The 26,351-nt window shown below is 38.7% G+C and overlaps 2 protein-coding genes across 2 annotated transcripts in view; both read right to left on the reverse strand.

Moving 5' to 3' along the window:
• The window catches only part of LOC311431471 (macrophage mannose receptor 1-like), a 33,727-nt gene extending 32,301 nt beyond the window's left edge, over window positions 1-1,426 (reverse strand). Inside the window, exon 1 of the mRNA XM_084508971.1 lies at window positions 1,103-1,426. Coding sequence (XP_084365097.1) covers window positions 1,103-1,178 — 76 coding nt within the window. The 5' untranslated portion in view covers window positions 1,179-1,426. The remainder of the gene's footprint in view (window positions 1-1,102) is intronic.
• A 4,903-nt stretch (window positions 1,427-6,329) lies between these two features.
• The window catches only part of LOC311431470 (macrophage mannose receptor 1-like), a 61,998-nt gene continuing 41,976 nt past the window's right edge, over window positions 6,330-26,351 (reverse strand). Inside the window, exons 19-30 of the mRNA XM_084508970.1 lie at window positions 25,923-26,023; window positions 25,270-25,412; window positions 24,411-24,525; window positions 22,374-22,543; window positions 19,909-20,011; window positions 18,821-19,050; window positions 17,635-17,800; window positions 16,748-16,900; window positions 12,036-12,152; window positions 9,896-10,063; window positions 6,999-7,052; window positions 6,330-6,677 (exon numbers count right to left, since the gene is read on the reverse strand). Of these exons, the coding sequence (XP_084365096.1) occupies window positions 6,427-6,677; window positions 6,999-7,052; window positions 9,896-10,063; window positions 12,036-12,152; window positions 16,748-16,900; window positions 17,635-17,800; window positions 18,821-19,050; window positions 19,909-20,011; window positions 22,374-22,543; window positions 24,411-24,525; window positions 25,270-25,412; window positions 25,923-26,023 (1,771 nt within the window). The 3' untranslated portion in view covers window positions 6,330-6,426. The remainder of the gene's footprint in view (window positions 6,678-6,998; window positions 7,053-9,895; window positions 10,064-12,035; window positions 12,153-16,747; window positions 16,901-17,634; window positions 17,801-18,820; window positions 19,051-19,908; window positions 20,012-22,373; window positions 22,544-24,410; window positions 24,526-25,269; window positions 25,413-25,922; window positions 26,024-26,351) is intronic.

Genomic DNA, 26,351 nt, shown 5'->3' on the forward strand with positions numbered 1-26,351 from the left:
AACTTGCAGCATCATCACTTCAGTCCTGAGCACAGCTAAGCCACGCGTACTAGATGCCATTAATAGCTGCAATGTAAATAGAAATGTGAAGTGCAGCACAGCACAGCTTTGTTTCCAAAGACCAACTGCAACAACAGGGCAAGATTTCAGCCTGCACCAAACCTTGAATATTTTTGCTGCTGGTCTTGTAACTCTCAGCTCCCCTGTAAGTGACAGCAACATCATCCAACTTGCTCTGCTGTGCCACTGAGCTTTACTGGCACCCAAGCTTTCCTGCCAGGAGTGAGATAGTTAAATGGGGCTTCAGAACCCCAGCATCCCAGGGCTGCCAGAGAGCCATCAAACAGCCTTGGTGATATTCCTCTGAAGGGCTGAAGGCCAGAACAACCAGACAGCTGTCCTGCTGCAGTGGAGCTTCAGCAGGTTAGCAGGGGATGGGTTAGGGCCAGCTTGGTTTTGTCCAAAAACTTGCACAGAGGAAATTCTCCCATAGTGGGTTAGATTGGTGCTGCTGGTTATGCAAGAGCACCGGGCTCCCAGCAGCCCTTCAGCTGGGAGCTTCACAGGAGAAAGCATGGCACATACGGGATTGTGTTTTGCCTCTCAGCAGTAGGAGCTCCTGAAATCTACTAGCAGCTTTCTAGGTCCTTCCTAAAGATATCAGCTTGGAAATGGGATTCCAATAAACAACTCATGCCGTAGTTACGTGAGCTAAGAAAGTCAATGCACACATCAGCCAGTGGTCCTGTGCCTGCTGAGAGGACAATGTCTTGTATCTCTGAGCTGATTTGCCCTCCAATGGAGTAATTTCAGGTCAGCTATGTCCCCATTCAGCTGGCTGATTTCAAAGACTCAGCACTCCTTAGGCTATGCCCGCACCTGTAGGCATATTTCTTTCACTCAAACACCTCCTTGAAAACTAGATTAGGGAAACAAAGTGCCTATACAGGTAACTGTGGATTTAGGAGCTGAATGAAACTGTTCCAAATCACATGCTGCAAACAGATCTAAGCTGCACTATCTCTCCATGAAGAAAGATGTCAGGAAAGCACGAGAAAGCACAATTGTGAACCCTCACACTCCACAGAAGACAAAGACTTACCGGGCACTTGAAGAGCTGTACTAAAGGAAAAGAGAAAAGCCAGGAGCAGGCAGACAGCCATTGCCAGGTGTTTCATTCCTTTCTCCCCTTCACCTCAAAGTGATGCTGAAGCCCACGCTTGTGCCTTGTAAGAAAACCCTTCTGCACTGACCCAGATTAACAAATCCTTTTCAGCTTTTCCGACTTGACGGATACAGGGAAGTTCGGATCTGCAAATAAGGAACTGGATCGTGTCATGTACGTAACTTTGAAGTAATGATTCCTTTGACTGTAGTAATGAAACTTTGTTTTCTAAGCTAATTTCTCTACTGTAATAAAGAGTTTTGTTTTCCATGGATGTATTAGTTCTAAGAAGTCACATTTCAGTGAAGAGTTTTGCAAGGTACCTTGCAATTCAGGAACATTGTTTTGTAGAAGTAGGTGACATGAATGTCTCTCTACTGGAAATATTTTTTAAAAAGAAAAAGAAAACAAAAAAAGTAAAAGAGAAAAAGACTTGTATGGATCAATACATGATTTAAAAAAATAGTGCAATGCAATACTGTGAAAAATTGGCTGAAAAAACTATGCAAATCAAGTAACTATGAGCTTGGAATTAAAAAGAACCAGAATTTCCTGTTTCTGGAGTTCCATAAAGAAAATCTGCAGAAGACTCTGTGTACCACAGGAAGCACCTGTCCCTTCCTTTGCTCCATTCTTGACATAAGCAGAAGCAACGTCCCCAAACTGACAGCAACAATTGATGAAATTCTGAAAAGAAACCACTCAACTACAGGGGGGGAAAAAATCTGCCACCGGAAAATTGTGGGTTTTCAATTATTGCTAGAGAGGAAAACTAAACTGATTAGGAATGCTGCCATATTTTTCACCCATCTAGTCTATGACAGCTTGCACCCACTGCAGTACACACTGTTCAGACACTGACAAATTTTGATGTTTACTTTGAAAAAAAACCTTTCTCCTTTGTGGCAAGTAAAAGAATTAGAAATACGTACAGGAGATGGAAGAGAAAAGGCATTGATTTCTGGAGTAGGTTTGCAATGCTTTATGTATCCTCAAATATGGCCTTTGGAAAATCTCAGTCTCCTTATTTTCAGGAGGGGCTGCTTTGGGATAATTTCTCTAATATTCTATTAACAGCACCCTGAGGTCTTCCATGAAATATGGAAGCCAAAATAAGACTTTCCCTGAAAATTGCTGCTATTGTAGGCAATAGAAACTCTGCGTACCTACATGGCGAACTGGGATCCTACTTCTATTGTTCCGATTCAGATCCAGATGGATGACATACTTGGTCTAAAAAGGTACACAAAGAATTAGAGTAGATTCAGAATCACAATGCTAAGAGAAAAGAGTGGGACCAGCAGATCAGTGATTGAAAACAAGGAAAATATGGGAGCCTGGGAAGGACAACGAGAGCTGAGGAAAGAGGAAAGAGAGAGGACTGCCTCAACAAAGAAACAGATGGACAATTGTTCTGTAAATTATGACGCATATGCCAAGATGACTACATTGACATAGTGTTCTAGTACTCCCCAGCATGGGAATGCTTGACCCTGCTACATCAGCTTTCCAACTTTCTTTGCTTCCTTTTTGGGAGCTTCAGATGTGCAATGGAAAAATGTCATTTATTACTTAGGCAGGAGAAATGTAACATCCTGTGGTTCTGCTATGAACAATGTCCCAGCATCTCCAAAGCTAACAGGAGGCACCAAATGCAATTGTAACAGGGGAAAATAATCCACTTCTGTTCCAAAGAAGGACTGGTGTTTGGTAAAGGACTGTTATCAAGGATCTGCTGAGAGAAGCTGAAAGAGAGTAAAATATACAAAGGTCAGCTTCTCCACCATGTTTCTCTGAGAAGACCTTGTCACAGCCCAGAAATTTAAAAAAAAAAAAAAAAAAAAAAAAAAAAAAAAAACAGAAGATGGCAGATACGCAGTCCAGCACCTTCCACTTGGCAAAGCAGTCTGAATTCTTAGAAGTGTCGAAGAGGGGTTTGGCTTTGGGGTTTGTGTTAAGTCAGCATTGTTCCTTTGGCAATCTCTGCTCCCAGGCAGGAAGTTACACTCACAGCATGCAGATTCCCCAACTTTTCTCTGTTGTCTGAACCCTTCTGCAGAAAAGGGGAAACAGAAATAAAGTGCAAGTGTATCAAGAAATGTAGCAATGGGCAAAAAGGCAAACGTTTACATGCTGTCGACTATTACCACCAAGTCTTTCTTCATCTGCCTGCAGAAATGAATGGGCGATCCCATCCAAGTCCCACCAGATGCTTCCCTACAGAAGTTAAAAAATTGCTATAAAAATTAGAAAGAAATTTTGTGATTATCAACACAGAAACCCCATATATAGCATAATCACAAAGTTTCATGGTACAGTGTCAACTTTATTTTTATTTTCATTTATTTAAACCTCCAAGATGAAATATAGGAAAACTTGGCAGAATTAGGGATTATAGATCTGAATTCTTAAGGATCTATTAAAAAGTTTCTTTTGCTTTTCTATTCAGCCCTTATCTTTCATCTTATCAATAAATTTGTTACTGTTATTATTTTTATAGCAAGAGTACTTCAGGAAAGCAAAATTCAAGTAGTGGCATCTACTCGGGAGAAAAAATAAGAACTCAGAAGAGCAACAGGGTGCTTCTAAGACAACTGACCGAGCCCAGAAGTAGTAGCAGCTGGCCGTAGAGAATGGCTGCAAGAATTGGTGGAGGTTTAGAATAAGTTAATACAAATTGTATTGCATCTGTATGAATATGAATCACTACCAGGAAGACATAGTGATTTTATTCAGACCAACAGAGCAACATGGATAATTACTGCAGCCCAATCTTAGAAACTTCTCTATGTAGCCATCACTTGGTAGAAGCATTATAGCATAGCTGCAGGAAAAGTGGACGTAGTGCCAGATCACCTAATGCTGTTTGGTAAATCCATTGCATTCCAGCTCAGTCCAGGGATGCTGGAAATAACATGAGGGTGTGGAAAGAGAGCAGCAGTTGGAGAACTCTCAATCTTTCTTGAAGATGTGTGATCAGTTTTGTCACAAGTATGACCAAAAGAATAATGATAGTACAAAAAAAAACGGACTCTTTATTCAGACAGCCTAAGAAACGAGTTGCTATCAGGAAAAGTTGTATGTGGGGAAGAAAAAGAAAAAGAGAAAAAAGAAAAAAAGAGAGAAAAAAAGGTGCTTTTTTTGTGTGTGTGTGATTACAAGTTCCTAGCATTCCGTTTAATTTTATGTTAATTATATACTTAGATATTAAGTGTCCAAGCATGTTAGTTTCTCTGCTTTCCATCCAAAAATTGCCATTAAAGTTTGTGTTTAGAGCATCAGTGCTCATCTTAAGCTTACTAAATGGAACCATAATTATCTTTTTCTTTTTTTTTTTTCTCTTTTTAATGGGAGATGTGCTTCAATTCCATTTTATTGCAATTGGATGGACAGTAAACCATGTGGCTTAAATTTCATCTTCTGAAAATCTTTCAAGTCTTAGAGCAGACCAGACACAGCACTTTACAGAAGCAGCTATCATTGTCACATGTACATGTGACAAATTATTATCTGGAAGAACCATTCAGTGCACAGATACCACCTTAAGATTGTGCAGGGCCTCAGAACAGGGCCGAACTTCATTAGGGAAGCGACTGCACCTGCCTGGTTTTTGCACAACTGCCAGTGCAATGAGGCAGGGGTTGCAAGCGGGGCCTCTTGGCATTTCACTGCCCATTTGACATAGCTTTCTGTTTCAACCATGTAGTTGAAATGGCATCACCTTCAACATCATTAATCAGTTATGAAAATTCTGGTTCATGAACCCCAACAGGTGGGATGAAGGACCATTAGAAGTACTAATCCTTGAAAAGACATGCTCCAACAGCTGTGCATTGAAAAAGGAGACAGCAGAAGGAACAGAGATAAGGAAATACCTGGAGAAAGGGAGCAGAGCAGGAGAAAAGGCACTCCAGAACAAATTTCCCCATCTTACCTGCATACATATATAATTCCAGATTTTTTTCTAGATCACTCAGCTGGCATTGTTTGAGCACATAATCCACAGACAAATTCAGGAAGATAACAGCTTAGGATGGAATGTCTCCAGGGTCAGATCATCTCCATTTTATCTTGTTACAGTCTTACATTGTCAAGACTATACAATGCAAAACTGTTTTATTTTTTTTTTTTAAATCAAATTTTACTGTTTATTTCATGGAACAAAATATGAAACCACAGAATTAAATCTTGCACATCTTTTTATGCGAGTGAGGAATCATGTATGATTTGCGTTTTAAAAGATTTGCAAAAATTAGGAATATAAACTCCACACTTAGGAATCTAAGATTTCCATAAATGGTAACTGATCCAGAAAGGAAACAAATCAGCATTAATTGATACATTGGTAAAGCTAAATTGTTCCTGACTTCCAGCACACACCTCACAAACCTATGCCGTTTATTCAGAGGGTATAGGAGAGCAGCACCAACATGTGATCACCACGGCCCAGCACTCCAATAAGCCTTCAGAACATGCATAGGTAATGTTCCTCCCCTCCTCAATAACTTCCCTTATAAGAAGCAACTTTTGCCATGACCTTTACCACCTCTCCCAGACACATCCACTTGTGGCCAGCCAGAACTCTGGCAATTAACACCAACCACACTTTTCCATTTCAAAGGCCTGCCCACAGATTTTACCTGATCAAATCTTAGAATAAATTAGCCTAAAGAACTAAAATCTTGGTTCTCTATGTTGTGTGAAATTTTGGGAACTGAAATTATGTCATGAGAGGATTTTTTCATCTGTTGGTTCAAAGAAGATGTGCCTAAACACAGACTTGTCACCTAGCAACTACCGCTGCAGTTAAGCCTCCAGGAGTACTTGAAAGCTGGCTGAGTTAGTGAGGTGTTTGCTGAACAGCTTGTAAATCTGTCCCTTATGACATGAAATGTAGGTTTGAAATGAATCTCGTGCAGAAACTTCAAACATTGGAAGCTTTCTCAAGTGGATCTACCTAAATTTCACTTTCTTTATTGCAACCATTTCATCGTTCCATTTAATAATTAGTTTGCATTATCTCTAATGCAGCATGGGTCTTCAGATCATGAGGTCTGAAATCTTACACAACGTAAAATGGTTACAGTATAAAGACACTGCTCTATGTTATGCACACAGTGAAAGTGGCTGATATAGTATTTGCACATGAAAAAATAGCTTTGGCTTAATTGTAATTGCATAATTTTATTAAAACAAGGCACATTTTATTTTATTACATTACATTTTACATTACATATTACATTACATTTCATTTTATTACATTACAGTGTTGCATGTTCATTCCGTTCTATGTTGGTCACAAGATCTTTCGTGTCACTAGTTCCAGGAACTGCATCACTATTAAAATACAAATTGTTCTCAAAGCTGTCATTTGTTGACAAACGATTCTTTCTTCTTTTGTAGAAGAGATAGCCCACAAGGCTGCTTCCAACTAGGACGAGGATGACAACAATAACCACAACTCCTGTTTTTCCATGGCTTAGAGTAGGAGCCCTCTCATCCTTTGTCATTGCTGAAAACAAATAAAAAGAAATCAAGAGGTTATTCTACGCTTCCTATTTGAGCGCTGGAAGCAATTTTTTTCCACTATGTTTGAAGACAAAGTGTTTAATTTGCTTCAAAATAACAAGAGAATGAGATAATAGAATAAAATTATTTGATTTTTTAAAGGCTAACAATGCATGAGTACATTGTATTCCATTAAGTATTAACATGCTCATAGGAAACAGATCTGGTACTCAGATACATGAATAAGATTCACAGAATAAGATTTATTTTGTTTATGATATTACACTGGAAAAGATTTTGTCTACCTGAAAGAAAATATTCTTACCCTTTGTAGGCATTTCAGCTGGTGGCATTTCAGCTGATGGCGGTATTTCAATTGCTGGTGTTTCAAAACATTGAAAAAGAATGATGTTATTATTGTATTTTCTGTTACTTATGTTAATTACATTATTTGAAACGTAGTGAAAAATCATATTCTGAGAAATGTATGGTAATACAGATCTCTAAATGCTCCATACACCTTGGTTTGGAGCACACATATACCTATCAAAAGTCACAGCATGATGATTATTGTGCTATTGTCTCTTATGTATGTGTTTATATCAACTACTAGAAGCAACAAATCCAAGAGAAGAGCCACCATGGAGACAAATCCCTACATCGCTGAAAAACCACAAGGAAGTTCTTCAGGGCAGAGATGTTCAAACATGATCGGGGCAGAGATGCTCAGACATGATCCTGAATACAATTATAAATTCTTGCTGTACTTGTCATTCTATATAAATGTAGCAAACGTGATATATTTGGTTTGCTAAGAGACCTTGATGACCAGCCTAAACAGATAACTGAATCCATTTCTGAACTCCAAAATGTCTTAGCACTCATCACATCCAAACCAAAATGTCTGTAGCCCATTTAAAATTAAATATTTGGACCATGAAATCTGGCTTGCTGGGAAAAGTAGGTGATTATAAAAGATTAAATCCACATTTTGTTATGTGCACGTAAAATGTTGAATCAATGCATAAAGTTTCATTCTGATGAAGGTGAACCCAGGAAGTTAAATTGTTTTGCCAACCTCCTCGCTTATGTTGTCTGATTTAATTAATAATCTAACAACCTTTGCTTCCAAAGATTTTCCAAAACACTGCTGGACTGTCAGCACAGCTAGTTTTACATTTAGAGACAAACCTACATTGCTCTACATCTTTAAAGTAAAACTCGACACAATTATTTGGATGCTTCCAGATCTTTGCCTCCAGAGATGCCTTCCAATCTCAACCATTCTGTGATTCTGGGACAATAATGCTACCTTCTGTCTGAAATCACAGTGTAAAAGACAATCTTGGCAAGAAAGAGAAGGAAATAATTTACATTTGGAAAATAATCCTCTAGCTGCATTGCTTCATTTGACTGAGAAAAAGTGGAATATAATAACCTAGATATTTTTTTTCAGCCAAAAATTATTAGCTGACCAAGTGTTGTGTTCCACTGATCATGTGTATTATGCACATCATGGTTGGGTTTTGCTATGAAATGACTGCATTTTAAACTCACCTACATGTTAAACAAGCATTGTATTTACTGGTACAAATCTGTTATTTCTAAGAAGTGAGAATGAGGTGCAATGAACATGATATTCCTAGTCACTATTTCGTAGCATGGTCAACTAGCACCTGTTGAACTGTTGAACAGTTCTTTGAAGTACCTACATACTTACAAAACAAAGTTAAATTATTTATATAATAGACCAGCTACAGAATTTCAAATTGCTATGATAAAAATTACCTCAGTAAGCGGAACAGCAAATAGCATCTATTTTACAAGAAAACTTCAATCACAGGTTTGCATTTGCAGCCTCTTCAGAAAACAGCAAGCATAGCAAGGCACAGAAAGTGCAACTAAATAAAATGATGCTTCTAACACTCCATTTAGCTATTCAATATATCCTTTCAACACTGCAAATGGAGCACTATCATAGCAAAATTCTGCCAACCTGAGCTGCATTTCTACAGCACTGTAAGACTCAATTGAGTCCCACCCCTGAGCGAGCAGCTGACAGTCCCTGCACTGACACTGGCACTTTGCTGACTCCATAGCATTCCAGCTCTAGACTGGCCAAAGCGAGTCCTAAAAAAAGTAACTGTCTTCCATCTGTTTAAGGTCCTTGAACTGACTCAGCATTGAAACAGGTGAATAACAATGCCAGAACAAAGAGGAGAGCTGAATGGTCAAAAAGGAATGGTGGCCATTGATTGTAATACTTTTTATCTACTGCTAAGACTATTTCAATTAAAGAATGAAAATAAATTGCTTTTTCTTTTTTTCAATCACAATGTAAAAAGATAGATAAGTAAAATCTGAATGGCTGGCTATATCTGACAGTTCTGCGGTATTTTCTGTGCAAGATACAGTCATCATTACGAGTATCTGAGTAAGTCAGTAAAAATGGGCACGACAGCAAATTTATAGAAAGGATAGCAGAACCTTCTCTCATATCCAGTCTTGTAGAGGAAGTGGGTATATAGGTGCTAACTGTAGATTTTTGATATTGCAACATACTGTAAGAAATTATTAGCATGACTTCTATGAAAATATATGCACTAGATGCCCTTACTGCCAAATGTGCACATTTTACTATTTCAGGACACTTCCAGTTTAGTACATTCAAGCTATGCTATTTGTTTTGCTTTTCACGTACTCATCATCTCAAAACAGGACAATATAGAGACAAAAGGTCCAAAATTGTTCATTTACAATTCATGAATAGTCAATTTACAGAAGCACTGCTTCATACTCACAAATAGTACACACATGAGCCTGCCAAAGGGAAATAAGCTAAGGGTATTCCTTGTGTTGAGAAGGGATTCCCCGAGGAATATATTTTCAAAGAGATGGCACTAATTTGTGCAAAGCACAGTATTAACAATGTGATTACTGAACAATTATCAATACAGGACAGGCAATCTTGTAAAATGTCTACACTAGAAAGAGTTAATAATGGAAAACAGTCTTTTCAAAACAATTCTGAGGAATCTGAACACTAGTCTGCAATTCTTTCTGGCAAGAGTTAGTCTTTCTTTCTGTTGGTATGCAAATGTACTTCCTTTGGCATTTGTAAAAACACAAAACACCCAGCTGAAGTTCACTGTTTGTAAAAGCCATCTACTAGCACACAAGAATACTCAAAACATCAAACAAAATTATAAATGTAGCACTTACTTTTTGGCTTTTTACAAATATAGCCTTTGTAGGAAGAGCAATAGTTATTATTCCAGTACCCAGAGTTAGCATACATTTCGACACAGTGCTCATTTTGTTGAGGGGAAGGTTCTCCTACATTCCAGTTGACAAAATTCACTGCAGTGTTGTCTAGCCACAGCCATTCTCCTAAATGGGAAACATTGAATATGGAAAGAAACAAGATAGTATTTATTTCCATATTTGCCACCTGTTCTGCATTTGTTGCCTTCCTAAGAAATCTTGTGGCCACTCTTGGAGACAGGCCACTAGACTATTTAGGTTTTTGGCCTGACACATCATAGTTGCCCTTGATTTATTATGCCAGTGATAAAGCATCAATTTTGGTGAAATTGCAGACCAATCTGGCTAATAAAGTTACAAAGTTATAAAGTTCCCATAATTTATTGCACTGGTGTAGCAACATTTTTTTATTCAGTTTATAGAAATGCCTGAAATAAACACATAATTTATCTTCACTAAAATGTGCTTTATTTCAGTAATATGTAGGGAGATTTTATATAACTCTTTTCAAAGCTCCCACTAAAGTCCTTTTAAGTCTAATTTTTCCCATTTGGTTTTCAGTTTTTGCTCCTTCCCACTGACTTTGCACACACAATTTTCATTTCTGAAGATCTGCTTTAAAAATCCTGTGATCATTGTTGTTCAAGTATGCTGGGACTTTCTGTTTCATCCTTCCTGTTCCTTTTTTTTTCCTTTACTATCTTTTAATAACATTATTTATTTAAAACAAATGTGCTCCACGTGACTTTTAAGTTGTACTCAGATAAGCAAATGGTTAGCTTCAGCATGAAAGTTGTTTTATTCTTATAAGTCTTCATTTTTTACTCGTTTTAGTTTTAAATACCTGCCTTTTTTCCACTGTATGATATTTTGATACAATCATTAAATTTAGATACAGTCACTATATACCATGTAGCTATACAATGGCATATACCTGCTCTCATGTTTATGTAGCTGCTCTCATGTTTATGTAGCTGCTCTCATGTTTATGATTGCTGTAGGAACTGCATTGTTTTACACCTACTCTAGAACTACTTTCCAAAACTATTTTATGTATCAATCAACCACATGAGTAAATCTCAGCTTTTCTTGATGTGTTATAACTTATAAATTATTATTCAAATTCTTTTATCCTCTGGTGACAACTTTCCGGTTTCCTGGCTAAGATTCAGGTAATATAATTGAATATTTTTCTTCCCCTTAAGTGGTGTATTGAAGTATTTGAGCAGGCAATGGTAGGAAAAAAAATTCCAAAACTCAGACAAGCAAACAGGCAGTACTATGAACTGGGGGTTGGACCCGATGATCTCTTGAGGTCCCTTCCAAACCCCTACAATTCTGTGATTCTGTGAACCATTCTGCAGTCCTGTCTCAGCCATTGTTAAACTGGAGTCTTAGCCTGAGTAGCACAAAACTGAAGTAGCCTTTAGGTCTATCAATTAGACAGAAGTAACTGTATAACTGAGTATTATTTTTATCAATAAATAAACAGTAAGAAGCAAATTTATTTTTATAAGGAGTAATTTCATTAAAGTAGCCTACTGTCTGCTGTCTCTTTCCTCCATTTTCTGACAGTTAGGCAGAAAATAGAAAAAGTTACGCTACAAAATTCTGAAGACAAAAACAATTCCAGCTTCAAAGCAAAGTTCTGAGGGCCAGCCATAACTAAAGACGGGAGATTAGTCATTCAGGATGGTGATTCCAAAGATAGGAGGTAATGTTAGAAACATTATTCTCTCTCTAAAACTGGAGTGACAAATGCATCAGCCTAGAGTCTCTCCATTTGAGAACCATTTGACTTTAGTTTAACTTCCAACATGGTCCTCTTTATGCTCTGCTATACGTGCCTGTGAACTTTACTTTGTTGTGAAGTACTTTTCTTGCTTCAAGACGAGCTTTCTGAGCATGGTCTTTCTGTTATACGTTATTGGTTACTACTTGGTTACAATTGACTGGTTTCGTTTCATGACCCGACAACATTTTCTAATTTCCCATGATATTTATTAAAGAAGTGTAACATGAAATTTTAAACATCCACATCAAACAGCTTGCAACAATTATTCACCAAACAAAAAGACGTCAAAAGAAAAGAAATTACCATCCACATTTCTGTACATTCCTGTCCAAAAAGTTGATGTTTTCCCTTCAAGTGGTTCAATGGTGTATGTCAGAAAGCTGGCTTCAGCTGAGTCTTCAACTGATACCAAAGAAGAACCTGCAACACCCAAAGAGAAAAATCTCTTAGAGATGTAAGTTTCGTATTGGAATGCATTATTGTTATCCTGTGAGATGTCAGTCTTATTTTTACTACTGATTATCTGTGCCAAATTCCAAGCTTGTACTGTCACTTAGGTATTTCTTATCATTTTCATAACATTGCACTAGCACTGTTCACTGTTTTCTCATTCACTGGGAAACAGCAATGCAGCTAACAACTTAAGGAACAACACAACAGGCGAATATGTTATCCAGTATAAACTTCTACTGATGTTTTACTATAAATATAAGTCTCTAAACAAAATTACAACTTTTTAGTAAACAGTAGCTATACCTTTAGTCTGCGTGCAATATAACTTTACATATTGATGATTACATATTTTCTGTGCCTATGTATAGATCACATATAGCAAGCACACTTGCTGGCTTTCTGAAGCATAAATCATTAGTGTAACTCTTCAAACAGGTCATGTTTATTTTCCTACATTCTTATTATACCCATCAAAAAAAAAGAAAGATCATTTTGATCATCTGTTGTCCAGATAGTGTAATACCTTGTTAGTCATCCACATGCAACACTATGCATTCTGCTATAATGATTCATTCTGTCTGATGCTCTAGCAGACAAGAGGTCACAGCATGGAGCCTGCAGTGTGCCAGCAGAGAGAATGAGCTACACAACTTTGTATGGAGTGGCATACTGGGTAAAGAGCATCTTCACTTATCTTGTGTGAGACTGAAATCCAGTCAATAGGTATATAGCAACAGCTGTGTTTGACAATCCACTGTTTTGATTGGGCTGTTGAATTTTCAAAGGTGTTTTTCTTCAGGTAAAGAAGGCACAGTTACAGAGAGTGAAAATGTAGAAGTAATTTGGATCACAGCTGATCTAGTGATAAATTCTACTATGGTTCAGAATTCTACTATGCACGAGATATAACTGGAAAATGCCCAACTGCAAACAAAACCCAGAGTGCAAGTAGGGACAGCAGAATACAGGAGAACATGGAATGTTCCTCTTTTTTTCACTACAGTCTTCATGTTTTTTTAGTGGTTCCTCTTTTGCTGAATGATTCAGATGTTTGTTTACTGTTATGTTTGTTGGAAAAAGATCCTCTGCACATCCACAAAGGAGTACAGAGAGACAAGGAGGAGGGACCCCAATTAGTACGCTTCTTTGGCTACTCCAGGCTCATCAAAGGAGCCATCAGCCCATCAAAGGTCATTCCCCACAAGCCCAGAGGGGCAAAGAGGCACAATGGAAAGGGAAGAACCCAAATTATGGACTCGGGAAAAGGACATCCTGTTCTGGTCCTTCCTAGCACTGTCGCAGGACAGCATCAGTCCAAGTGTCCAGGCACGAAACTCACCAAGACATGCTGATGGCAAGTTGAACATGAGCCAGCAGTGTTTTCTGGCAGCCAAAAGGGCCAGGGTACCCTGAGGTGCATTGAGCACAGAGTAGCTAGCTGGGGCAGGGAGGGGATTGTCGTGCTCTGCTCTGCCCTGGCGTGGCCTCACCTCAGGCACTACATGCAGTTTTGGGCACCACAATATAAGAGTGACATAAAACTGTTAGAGAGTGTCCAAAGGAGGGCTACATCTTCATCCAAATGTTATGCAAATCTTGATGTGGAGAATATAATAAGATTTAAAGAACCCATACCAAAACTTAGCCTTCCCTCAGAAATACTAAAGTTTCTCAAACTATAACTGGCAATGTACTAATTCCTGAGAACCCAAGAAAGAACTTGACTACCAGCAGAAAGAGTGAGATTCTTCTTATCCAACTCCAGTGTCTGTACTTTGACAGGCATTTCACTGGTAGGTTTATTGCCAGCAGAGACATACACAACCCATTCAGTGGAGTTTTGTATACAATTCATCTGACCAAATGTCAAAATATACTTCAGGTGAAGAATAATATGTAGTTAGTTCCACTGACTGAAGTAACGAGGTCTCTGCATACTTTACTAGGAGGCTAAACACCTAAGTCACTTAGCCACCAGTGCTACAGACATCAATACTATTGACATATGAAGTCTGGCATAATGAACCTTACATCACTTTTCCAGGGAAGGAAGTTGCAAGAATGAAACAACAGCCCTAGCTGACTAATATATTATCCAGCCTAGACAGCTGTAACTTTTTCATTCCAGTGGCATAAAACTGCAATAATCAAGGGACAAATCAGATTGGAAATGCAAATGTAAAAAATGTCGTTAAAACAAGTTTTAGTGATTGCTACACATGAGCTTGACTACCTCCTAGCAGGGTAAAAGGACCTAGTTTCCATTTTAGTGATCTTCACTGCAGGCCACGCATTTCTTATAATGCCCGGTGCCATATCACAGAATCACAGAATCACAGAATTTTCTAGGTTGGAAGAGACCTCAAGGTCATCGAGTCCAACCTCCGACCTAACGCTAACAGCCCTCCACTAAACCATATCCCTAAGCTCTACGTCTAAGCGTCTTTTGAAGACTTCCAGGGATGGTGACTCCACCACTTCCCTGGGCAGCCTGTTCCAGTGCCTCACAACCCTTTCAGTGAAGAAGTTCTTCCTAACATCTAACCTAAAACTCCCCTGGCTCAACTTAAACCCATTCCCCCTCGTCCTGTCACCAGGCACGTGGGAGAACAGGCCAACCCCCACCTCGCTACAGCCTCCCTTGAGGTACCTAAAAAGAGCGATAAGGTCACCCCTGAGCCTCCTCTTCTCCAGGCTGAACAAGCCCAGCTCCCTCAGCCGCTCCTCGTAGCACTTGTTCTCCAGGCCCCTCACCAGCTTCGTCGCCCTTCTCTGCACCCGCTCAAGCACCTCGATGTCCTTCTTGTAGCGAGGGGCCCAAAACTGAACACAGTACTCGAGGTGCGGCCTCACCAGAGCTGAGTACAGGGGGACGATCACCTCCCTAGCCCTGCTGGTCACGCTGTTCCTGATACAAGCCAGGATGCTGTTGGCCTTCTTGGCCACCTGAGCACACTGCTGGCTCATATTCAGCCGACTATCCACCATCACTCCCAGGTCCTTCTCTGCCTGGCAGCTTTCCAACCATTCCTCTCCCAGCCTGTAGCTCTGCTTGGGGTTATTGCGCCCCAGGTGCAGGACCCGGCACTTGGCCTTGTTAAACTTCACGCAGTTGACCTCAGCCCGTCGGTGCAGCCTATCCAGATCCTCCTGCAGAGCTTTCCTACCCTCAAGCAGATCGACACACGCACCTAACTTGGTGTCATCTGCGAACTTACTGAGGGTGCACTCGATGCCCTCGTCCAGATCATCGATGAAGATATTAAAGAGGACCGGCCCCAGCACCGAGCCCTGGGGGACGCCACTAGTGACTGGCCTCCAACTGGACTTGGCTCCATTCACCACGACTCTTTGGGCCCGGCTATCCAGCCAGTTTCTAACCCAACGAAGCGTGCGCCAGTCCAAGCCAAGAGCAGACAGTTTCCCGAGGAGAATGCTGTGGGAGACGGTGTCAAAAGCCTTGCTGAAGTCAAGGTAGACCACATCCACAGCCTTTCCCTCATCCACCCAGCGCGTCACTCTGTCATAGAAGGAGATCAGGTTCATCAGGCATGACCTGCCTTTCATAAAGCCATGCTGACTGGGCCTGATCGCCTGCTTCCCCTTCAAGTGCTGCATGATGACTCTCAGGAGGATCTGCTCCATGAGCTTTCCTGGCACTGAGGTCAAACTGACAGGCCTGTAGTTTCCTGGGTCTGCCCTCCGGCCCTTCTTGTAGATGGGCGTCACGTTTGCTAGCCGCCAGTCGATTGGGACCTCCCCCGACAGCCAGGACTGTTGATAAATGATGGACAGTGGCTTGGCCAGTTCCTCTGCCAGTTCCCTCAGTACCCTTGGGTGGATCCCATCCGGCCCCATCGACTTGTGCACATCTAAGTGCCGTAGCAGGTCACCAACCAGTTCTTCATGGATAATGAGGGCCACATCCTGCTCCCCATCCCCTTCCACCAGCTCAGGGTACTGAGTATCCAGAGAACATCCGGTATTGCCGCTAAAGACTGAGGCAAAGAAGGCATTGAGCACCTCCGCTTTTTCCTCATCTCTTGTAACTAAGTTTCCCCCCGCATCCAGTAAAGGATGGAGATTCTCCTTAGTCCTCCTTTTTGTGTTGATGTATTTATAGAAACGTTTTTTGTTATCTTTAACGGCAGTAGCCAGATTGAGCTCCAGATGAGCTTTGGCCTTCCTAATTTTATCCCTGCACAGCCTCGCTACTTCTTTAAAGTCCTCCTTAGTGGCCTGCCCACTTTTCCAAAGCTTATAAACCCTCTTTTTCCTCCTAAGATCAAGCCACAATTCTCTGTTGAGCCAGGCCGGTCTTCTTCCCCGCCAGCTCGTCTTTGGGCACGTGGGTACAGACCGTACATGTACATGAAAGACGGTGTGTGCCAGAGGTAGACAGTAGCTCCATTTCCTCAAAATTAAGGCAATAATTGCATTGAACTATGCTGTGGGCTAACACTTGGACCACCCTCAAAGTCACAAAATGCACACCCCATGTTCAGCTTGCCACAGGAGGAAAAGCATGTCGGAAAGATGTGATTTTGATTGAAGATACTTACCCAAACGAAGACATTCTAAAGATGCCTGGGCCCAGTTTCTTGTAGATGAAGATTCAATGTAGTAGCAATGGCCTCGAAAAGGGATCCATGACTGGTGTCCTTCTGATTCAGGGCACTTTCCTGGAAGTTGAGGGGGCTCAGTGGGAGCTTGAACTGTCAAAACGACAGATGGAAGTAAGGAAGAAAGAAAGGCAGGAAAAAAGGAGTAGGGGGGAGAAGAGAGAGAGGGGGGGTAATATTTCTATTATCTTTTGACACATTCTTAAGTTGAGCTCTACTCTTTACCCACAATCACAGCTGACTTTTTGCTGAATTAGGAGCCATATGATCAAATGACTAATTATACAGGTTGGGACCTACCATCATGGAATGCAGAATGCATTATCATATGAGAGCAATGTGAGTTTCAGATCAAAAACAGAAGAGGAGGCCTGAAGGAGTGTCCTTGAAAATTTCAGTACTACCTATAATTTGTTATTCAGTTATAAAGGGAAAACCTGGAAAGCTGCTATGAGTAAACACTGTTGTAAGTTTATGTCTTGGTCATTCAGCCGTTCATCCCTCAACACCATACCATTGTGACCACATTCATTACATTTGGATTTTTGAAGACTGCTGTTTTTACATGTTTACACAATATTGGAATAAAATCGAACTATATAACTAATAATGTAAAATGATGGCTATTAACAGGAAATCTAGCTTTGTTAGTAAGTGTTGGCCTTCATTTTAAAGCAGCCCCATTCAAACCAATTAAATTTTAATCACTTCATCTATTTAGTTCTTGAAATGGAACACGGCATCTAAATATATATTAGCACCACCCAGCACAATGAACTCTAAACAGTTCATCATTGTAATTACGATGGTTCAATTCAAGTTCTTACCATCATTCTTTTTGCAAACAGAGAAGTAACTTTCATTGCAGAATCCTGTCTTCCAGGCTCCAGAAATGTCTAGATAGACACAGCCTATTTTCTGCTTTGGCTCCCCTTCAGCCCATTTAGTATACTTCATTCTCCAGTTATCAATCCATTCATAACGTCCATTAGTCTAAAAAAAAAAAAACAAAAAACAACAGGAATGATTAAACCCTAAGCATTAACCATTTCTTTGTTAGTCAAATGTCTATGTAGATGCTTGTGCCAGAAGTTTTCATTTAGAAATCGATAACAAATACAAATTGCTTAGACTTTTAAATTTATGTTGTGACAAGCAGCTGCTCATTGAGAAATACTGCAGAGCAACAAATGCTTTTCAGTAAAATGAAATGCAGAGGAAGTGACATTGAATTAATTTTGAACTTAACAAAACTGTTAATTTGGTTGCAATCATTTCATATAAATATTTTTAGGAGTGAAATTCTGATTAGTAATTTTTGTTTTCCCCCACTTTGCAAGAAATGTAAAATTTTTAATTTAAAGGACATTTAAAAACTGAATTATCTCCCACCTAAGCTTGTGAACTTAATGGAATCATTCAGTTGATTAGGTTTGGGGAATGTTTTATTTATTTAAAAAGGAGTGTATTATGTTCACTAATTTGTATTTCTTACATGTGTGCAGCCAAATGGAGGGAATGCATGACTAGAACCTGTGCCAAGCAGAAAAGGTGCTGCATTTTAATATCCAGAAAGTATTAATGTATGAAAGAACTAGGACAGGGCAGACAAGTAAAATAAAATGAATTAAAACAATTAACTATTTCTGAAAAATAAATGTTGTTATTTAGAATAAGTGATTCTCACTGTACATCTTAAAATTTGTGGATTTTATCTCAAAAAGCAAACGTTGCACTATAAAGAAATATTTCCAAATTCCAGCCTAAAATGTATTGTTTGGAAGTTCACAGGGTTTAGTGTCATAAAACAAGCGTGAAAAATATGTCTACTCTATACAATTTAATCGGAGTAATGGAAGAGGAGACCTCAACCTGTAAATCTGACAATACATAAAAATATTTAGGACCAAGACTAACTAACAAGCTAAAGTAAAACAAGATAATAAGATTTTGCATTTTCTAAGTTGCCCATAAGAGGAGCAGCATCACGTTCAGCCAGTTTGATGTTCTTACCACATTACTGTTAAGTCCAATCCACATGGGCACCCCATACTTTAATATCTTTAGCCACAGGAACGAATGACTGTAGGGGTCTAAGATACTTGAAAGATCAAACTGATCACGTCTGCAGTTATTTCGTGCATCCTCCCATTTCATTTTGGTATGGATGAACAAATAACTACTGTTACCATAACGGAAAATGCTTGATGGATCTGTATTTGTAGAAAGGAGAAGTTCAGCATCTGCAAAATAAAGGAGACATATTTGTTCTAAAGGTGATTATGATTTGGCTGCAGTTGCAAATAGGATAAAGCAACCTGCCTCTTTTCTTGATTTCATATTCCCTGACCAGCATGGGTTGGATGTGCTATTCTTTAAGCCAGCATCAGTAATAAAAATCAAATACAGAACTGTTGAAAGGAAAGGAGCTAATTAAAGCAACCTGTGACATGGACTAAAGGAGCATTCTGTATAACACAGTATTACTGAAATGGATTAGCATAGGCCATGATTTCTTTAATACTTTTTTCTTCAATAAAAGTGTTTTGCAGAGACTGGCTGTTTTGGACAGATTTTTCATTTTTTGCCAGAGAAAAGGAAAACTCCATAACAGACCAGCCCTTACAAATCAATCTGATATTTAAATCCAGGTTTTCACTGGTTTTAATTTAATTTCTAGAGGTAAATTAGAGTAAATCAAATTCAACATGGATGAGCAACATTCACACTCCAGATTGTTCATGCTATTGTGTACAATTCGTTCTTTTCCAGAAAAAGAATGGCTTCTGAAAGCCAACATGTTCAGAAAATGGCAGACAAAATCATGCAACATATGTCATTTTAAGGGTCATACTAAACACAAAGAGGAAGCTACAGATTCCAGCTCAGGAAGTTAATAATATGGCAGTTACTGGGAAGAGTCTGCTGAGACTGGACCTTTGGTCTGACAAATGTGACCCTTATGTTCCTGCCTGAAAAACAATTTGTGGATGTATTTTTATTGAGTGAAATGATGTTGAAACACAGCACTTAACAACCAAGCAAAAGCCTGAAAACTCATGAGCTTTGATTATATTTTAAAAGAAAAAACAAGTAAGTACCTGCATTAATTTGGCATATATATCCTCTGTTGTTATCACAGCTCTCATCAGCCCACTTCCCTGCTTCCTTAACAGGATTGTTTCTCATGACAACACAATCAGCCTTGGGACAAAAAGATACAAAATCAGTTACAAATAACTAGAAAATGCAAATAAGAAACTTTTGTCCCCCTTTTACATCTTCAGACAAAAATAATACTGTAGTTTTACTCTCCAATCCTTGTAATATTGAATAGTATATGTTTTTAATGGCATGGAGTTTCTGTTCCTCTTGTACTTCTCAAATTTGTTACTGTTGCTCTATTGCTCTATCTTGCACAACACTGGGGTGAATAGGCAAACCAAAGAAATTCTGGCATCCTCCCATCTCCGGGCATACAACATGGAGAGAAGAAAAGCCACAAACAAGGAGAAATGAATTGAATTTTTGAAGAAAAGAGTGCTTACCTTTGCCCCAGGGAAAAAAAAAAAAAAAAAAAAGCAATGATTTCTGATATATCAGTCCTTTATTTAAACCTATTGTTATAAGTTGTAATAGCACACAAACAGCAAAATTACAACTGCTCGTACTCAAAGTCAGCCACTTATCTGTGCATACCACCCTTAGAGTGTGCTGTACATTTCAGCTTCTCTTACATGGAACTAGACAGCTAGAATTTACGCTAGCACATTTTGAATGAAGAGTGACTAATGCAGAAGGGTTTTTGTTTACAAATGGTTTTGTGCAATGGAACATTCATGCTTATTTTATTCTATTTTCTTAGTGATTTTTGCTGCCCAGGAGGAGATGCACAGAGAAAAACTTGACTTGCAAGTAAAATACATTAAGGCTTAAATCTTTCCAACTGAACAGTTCCATAGAACTTTGTATTAACTGTGACAACTTCTTATTTTGTTGAGGTCAGGTAAAAATAAATTTAAAATTTATAAAATAGGGGCTTTACAAGTTTTCACAGATTACTTCATAGAAACCCTGCTAGTTTTCACCAAAAAATAAAAAATAAAAATACATTGCTCCTTCCAAAAGTATCATTTTAAAGTTGCTTTTCTATTTTTATTGTCCCAAATTTTCCTCCTCCATTAGGGATAATAAGCTCAGAGGTGATGCTTCCAAAAAAATGAAAAGGACTTTGTACATAAAACTAAGACTTCTATGGTAAGAGTTCCATTCAAGAGAAATGTATAGCTAGTGTTGTAACATGCTGTAGTTCCATAGCACAGCTGTAAGTTATAAATATGTAAGATTAAAGAGAAGGACTCTATGACCTATCAGGTCAGTTTGCATGACAAATAGCAGAAGTGTTTTGCTCTTTTTTTTTTTCCCCCCCTCCTTAAAGCCTGAATGGCTAGCTTTTTACAGAAACATATCCTTCCTGCAAATGTGAATGACAAATTTTGCTTGAATGTACAGTAGGGAAGGTTTTCCTGTAAATGATTCTTGCAATCTGCATGTCAACTGAGAAACCTTCAAAGTTCAGGCACAACTATGGTCAAGGGACTAGGAGAATGCGCTCATTCAGTGCATTTTGGGGGCAATGCCACAAGGCAGGAATCCCACCATCTTGTTTCAAAAGTGTATTAATTAGAAAAGGCAGGACAAACAGAGGTGTTATGCAGCCTTCATGGACACAGAGAATTGAAATCTGAAAGTAATCTTTGTATGAGCACTCTACAGATCCCATCAAGAGCTAATACAGTTCAGAGCCCTTCACTCTATTTGGATTTGTGCGTGACATGTATAAGAAGGATTGTAATTAACTATTTTATCAATGAGATATGTGGCACCATGTAAAACACTTTAAATAACAATTTAAAAATACCAGGTTTCTGGGAGGAAAAAAATTAACAAAGAAAAACAACAGTGAGGACAGTGCTGTTATTAAAGTCTTTAGATATGTAAGTAAACATAGCAATCAAGAAACCAATAAGTCACAGAATCACAGAATCACAGAATTTTCTAGGTTGGAAGAGACCTCAAGATCATCGAGTCCAACCTCTGACCTAATGCTAACAGTCCCCACTAAACCATTTCCCTAAGCTCTACATCTAAACGTCGTTTGAAGACTTCCAGGGATGGTGACTCCACCACCTCCTGGGCAGCCTGTTCCAGTGCCTCACGACCCTTTCAGTGAAGAAGTTCTTCCTAACATCTAACCTAAAACTCCCCTGGCTCAACTTAAGCCCATTCCCCCTCGTCCTGTCACCAGGCACGTGGGAGAACAGACCAACCCCCACCTCGCTACAGCCTCCCTTGAGGTACCCATAGAGAGCGATAAGGTCACCCCTGAGCCTCCTCTTCTCCAGGCTGAACAAGCCCAGCTCCCTCAGCCGCTCCTCATAGGACTTGTTCTCCAGGCCCCTCACCAGCTTCGTCGCCCTACGACGAAGTCGAGCAGTAAAATCTCAAATCCCAGCAAATAAATCTAAAAACAAATTTCAGCAGTTGTTTTGTGATTGCTATTTACCTGGCCATCATATGAGTAGAAACCCATATGTCCTGATGGAAAGCCTTTAGCCCAGTTTGTAAAGTAAACTCCTGTTCCATCTGTCCAGAGGAACCTCAGTTCATGATTTATATCATTTAATCCAATCCATGTGTCAGTAGCAAAATCTTTCATATGAAAGGTGAGGAAAGCTAGAGTTTTAAAAAAGAGAGAGAGAGAAAGAAAAAAAAAAATACTTTTAATGAATGGTAAACGAACTCAGGTGTAAGGCTGAGAGATTAAGTATTTTTCTGAAATACAGAACAATTTATTGTTGACTACACAAACACGTAAAATGAAAAGGAATTGACTTTTTAGTTTAATAAACAGGGAATCACATATAAAGCTGTTGCTTTGTGATAGACACTTCAGCTATTTATCTAACCTCGTACAGGGATGAATCCCCAAAGCATGACGGGAATGCTTTTTTAAAATGTCTCAATGCTTTTTTAAATCGCGGTCCTACAACTGATACAGAAATATAAAGCCATGTAGATTCCACACATTTCTGATAATTTCACCAGTGTGGTTATGCCACTGTGGCATCATACAGACAACACAACTGAGCACCAAAAACTTGTGCATCTGCAGCTGTAACAGCAAATGTGTTTCCCCTTACAATGGAATACCTGGGCAACAGCTGACACTGCCGTAACAGGGAGCAGAATGCACAAGAGAGATGCTTTAAAATGAGTTTCAACAGAACTGTTTATCACAAGTGAATCGATTACCACAGCTTTGCACAGTCCATGAAGGTGCTTGTGCATCTTAGTGTGGCTAGCTCAAAAACAGAGCAGGCCAGGTCAGCTGGCATTTATCAACCCACTAAACCACAGCATATCAAACACTGTGCTAAATAAATATATCACGGCTTTTGCCAATTGCTAGTCAACATTAAGAGCTCACTCGTCTTTACATTACTGTCTGCTCTATCAACCATTCACCTGGCCTTAGTCTTTTAAAATGAATGCAACTTACTTACCTTTCCAGGAATAAGACCTATAGATTTCTTTGCCAAATGTTAATATTGTCAGTCTGCCAGAAATTGTAACAGGAATTGAAGCCTTTATATCTTGCCAGTAATAACAATAGTATTGTGCTAACAGCTTTATTGGTCATTTCTCTTTTATCTAGAATTCAATCCCTGTGCATGAACCACCTGAGAAAGCTTTTATGCAGGTTATGTCAAATAAGGATTTAAATATGTTTGAAAAGTGAAAATCTGATTCTTCATGTCTTCACATGTGGAAAATGTCAGTAGTGCTAAAGTCATGTTAGTAATCTAAATTTAATCTTGTTAATTGCTGAGACTACAACAATGATTTATTTTACAGTAGTTGATTTTTCAGTATGCTCTTTTAAGTTCACAAACAGTTTGTGGTGTGCAGCATCTGTTTCTCGTCACTGCAGTATAAAAGTAAAAAACAGTATTGCTAAAAAGAAGGTGTTATTACCATCTATCAAAATCTTTCCCAATTTTTAATTTGAATGTTTGCCATGTTTACTGAAACGTGGGGTAGTTTCCCTCTGCTCATCTCCCCCAGTCACCGATGTGGCTCTTCCGATCACTCAAATCAGCTTCTATAGTGAAAAGAAGAACATCTGTGCTGTGAGTTGTGGGTAGGTGTATGAGCAGTCAAACCTCTGCCCCAAACTGCCCAGACACAGTAAATTCTAATCCCAAAGGTTTTCTTCTTGAGGTAATATGGAAAGACATGCAGCGAGTTAATGCCACCTAGTGAAACTACATCACTTGGAAAGGATCATGCTGGGTCCAGCTGGCAGACAAAGCATTACTTTGGCTGCCAAGATAATATACATGCATATCTAAGCCAACATCAGAATTCTGTAGATTCATGTGTAGATTTCACTGTAAATTTCTAAATATTTTATATTTTGGAACCCAAATCAGATGTGCAGACATCATTCAAATGCTGCCCATATTTATACAAATACAACAGGCATCCTGTAAAGATTAAATGCCATTTCATCTAGTTGCTACAGAACTAATTAAAGTACCTTGCACTTGTTCATTAGAGATAGTGGCCAGGTTTCCTCCTAAATTCATACAAGCTGTTCGTGCAGCATGCCAAGTGACACGTTCATCTTCTGTAGATCCAAATATTTTGTAACACTAAAACATGAACAAATTCTCCATATATTATCTTTACTCCAACACCTCTTACAGATTGAAAATCACTGCTTCAAGCAAAGATGGATGGAGAAAAGGCAGTAAAATAACAGATTTATCTAGAAAAAAAACACATTCAACTTAAAGCAAGCTTTTTGTGCTGGTCCATTTTCTACATAAAAAATTAATATTTCAAGAAAATGTTTTGCTAAACAAGACATATAATAGATTTGATCTGAAATTGCTAAATAAAAACAAGCAAAACTGACTTTTTATAGACTGTCAACTAATATTGGTAAATTCTGCATGACTGATATTAGTCTGCCTGTTTCTTGTTGTTCCTTTTTAATTTAACTCTACAAAACATATCACAGTGTTAAAGTCAAGAAAGACAAAATACATTCAGTACTGAAAGAACATTATGACTTGGTTAAAATAGAAGATCAAAGTGTCGATATTTCAAGAACTCTCCAATTTCTTTAGGAAAACCATATCAAAATGTTTGAAGAGATGGCTAGAGAATGATTTTCATAAATTACAGTTAAATATGCTTATATACCACTTCTAATGAAGTGTTAAAAAGCAAAGTAGTGGATGGGCAAATAAAGCAAAATGCGTAGGCAACAACCAGCTCTCTGGAACAAACAATATTTTATTCTAATAAGAAACAGTAGTATTAAATCATTCCTTTGCTTTCTAGCTATTGTTCTGCCAAACATCCAACATGCTCTTTATTTGTTATGGTACCTTGTTTTGAAAGGAAAGCCAAGTTGGACGACATCCTCTTGGAGTTGAAAATGTTGTTGGAGGAACTGTTGAGTTTATGGAGCTGTTGTGCCTTTCACATATGTAGGGATTTGGATAACCACAGTTTATATCATTCCAAAATCCTGAATGTAAGATAAATGGAGAAGTGTATGACACCACAGTCAGCATTGTTTAAATCAAAAACAATTTCATTCATTCTAAAAAAAGTTGAGAGACAAGATGAAATCCTCAAAGTCTCACAGTTTATTTTCATTCTGTAACAGCATCTAGGATAAATACACCACTTCATACACACTATAATTATGGTGTTGAAAGCAGTGTAGAAATAGGTACTAGAGATATCAATTTTGTAGTGGCATATTAGGCCAATTTTAATAAAAAATATAAAACTGCTGTATAATAACCACAGACCTCTATTAGAGCTTCCTCATGTTAGATTTCAGGTAAACACAGGAACACAAGTCTTATGATAGTATAATAGTATGGTCTTCCACTACAGCATTTCATGAAAGAACAAGAAAAAAAAAAAAAAAAAAAAAAAAAAGAATGGGTACCTTTCACCTCTCAGAAGAAAAAAGTTATGACACAAACACACAAACAATGAAATTGAGGAACAATGACACAGAACTCACCTAAATTCTTATACATGACTACACAGTTTTCATCATTATTTGCAAAGTTAGGTTCATGTGGTGCCCATGCCAAATAATTCACTGGGGTGCCATCCATCCAGCTTAAGAAAAACAATTCAACAAAACACTTTAACATATAAGTAGGTTTGCTTCTATGTTAGAAAAAGTTATTCTGCAATGTTTAATAAAGCTGCTCACACTTTAAGGTGCACTGTTTGACCAATTTGCCTCCCTGCTAATTGCACTAAACTTACTCTCTGTATAAAGACATAGCATATGTGTTGAAGCTGTGCTTACTCTGGATTTATACAACACACTGACAATTTGCAGCCGATGGAATAACCAGAATCACCATTTAGGCCAATATGAAAGCCAGACACTATTTCAGCATGAGGGAGCCCAGGTGCTCACCATTTCTCTCCAAGTCAT

The sequence above is a fragment of the Aythya ferina genome (genome assembly GCF_964211825.1).
Source record: "Aythya ferina genome assembly, chromosome: 2".
Taxonomy (NCBI): domain Eukaryota; kingdom Metazoa; phylum Chordata; class Aves; order Anseriformes; family Anatidae; genus Aythya; species Aythya ferina.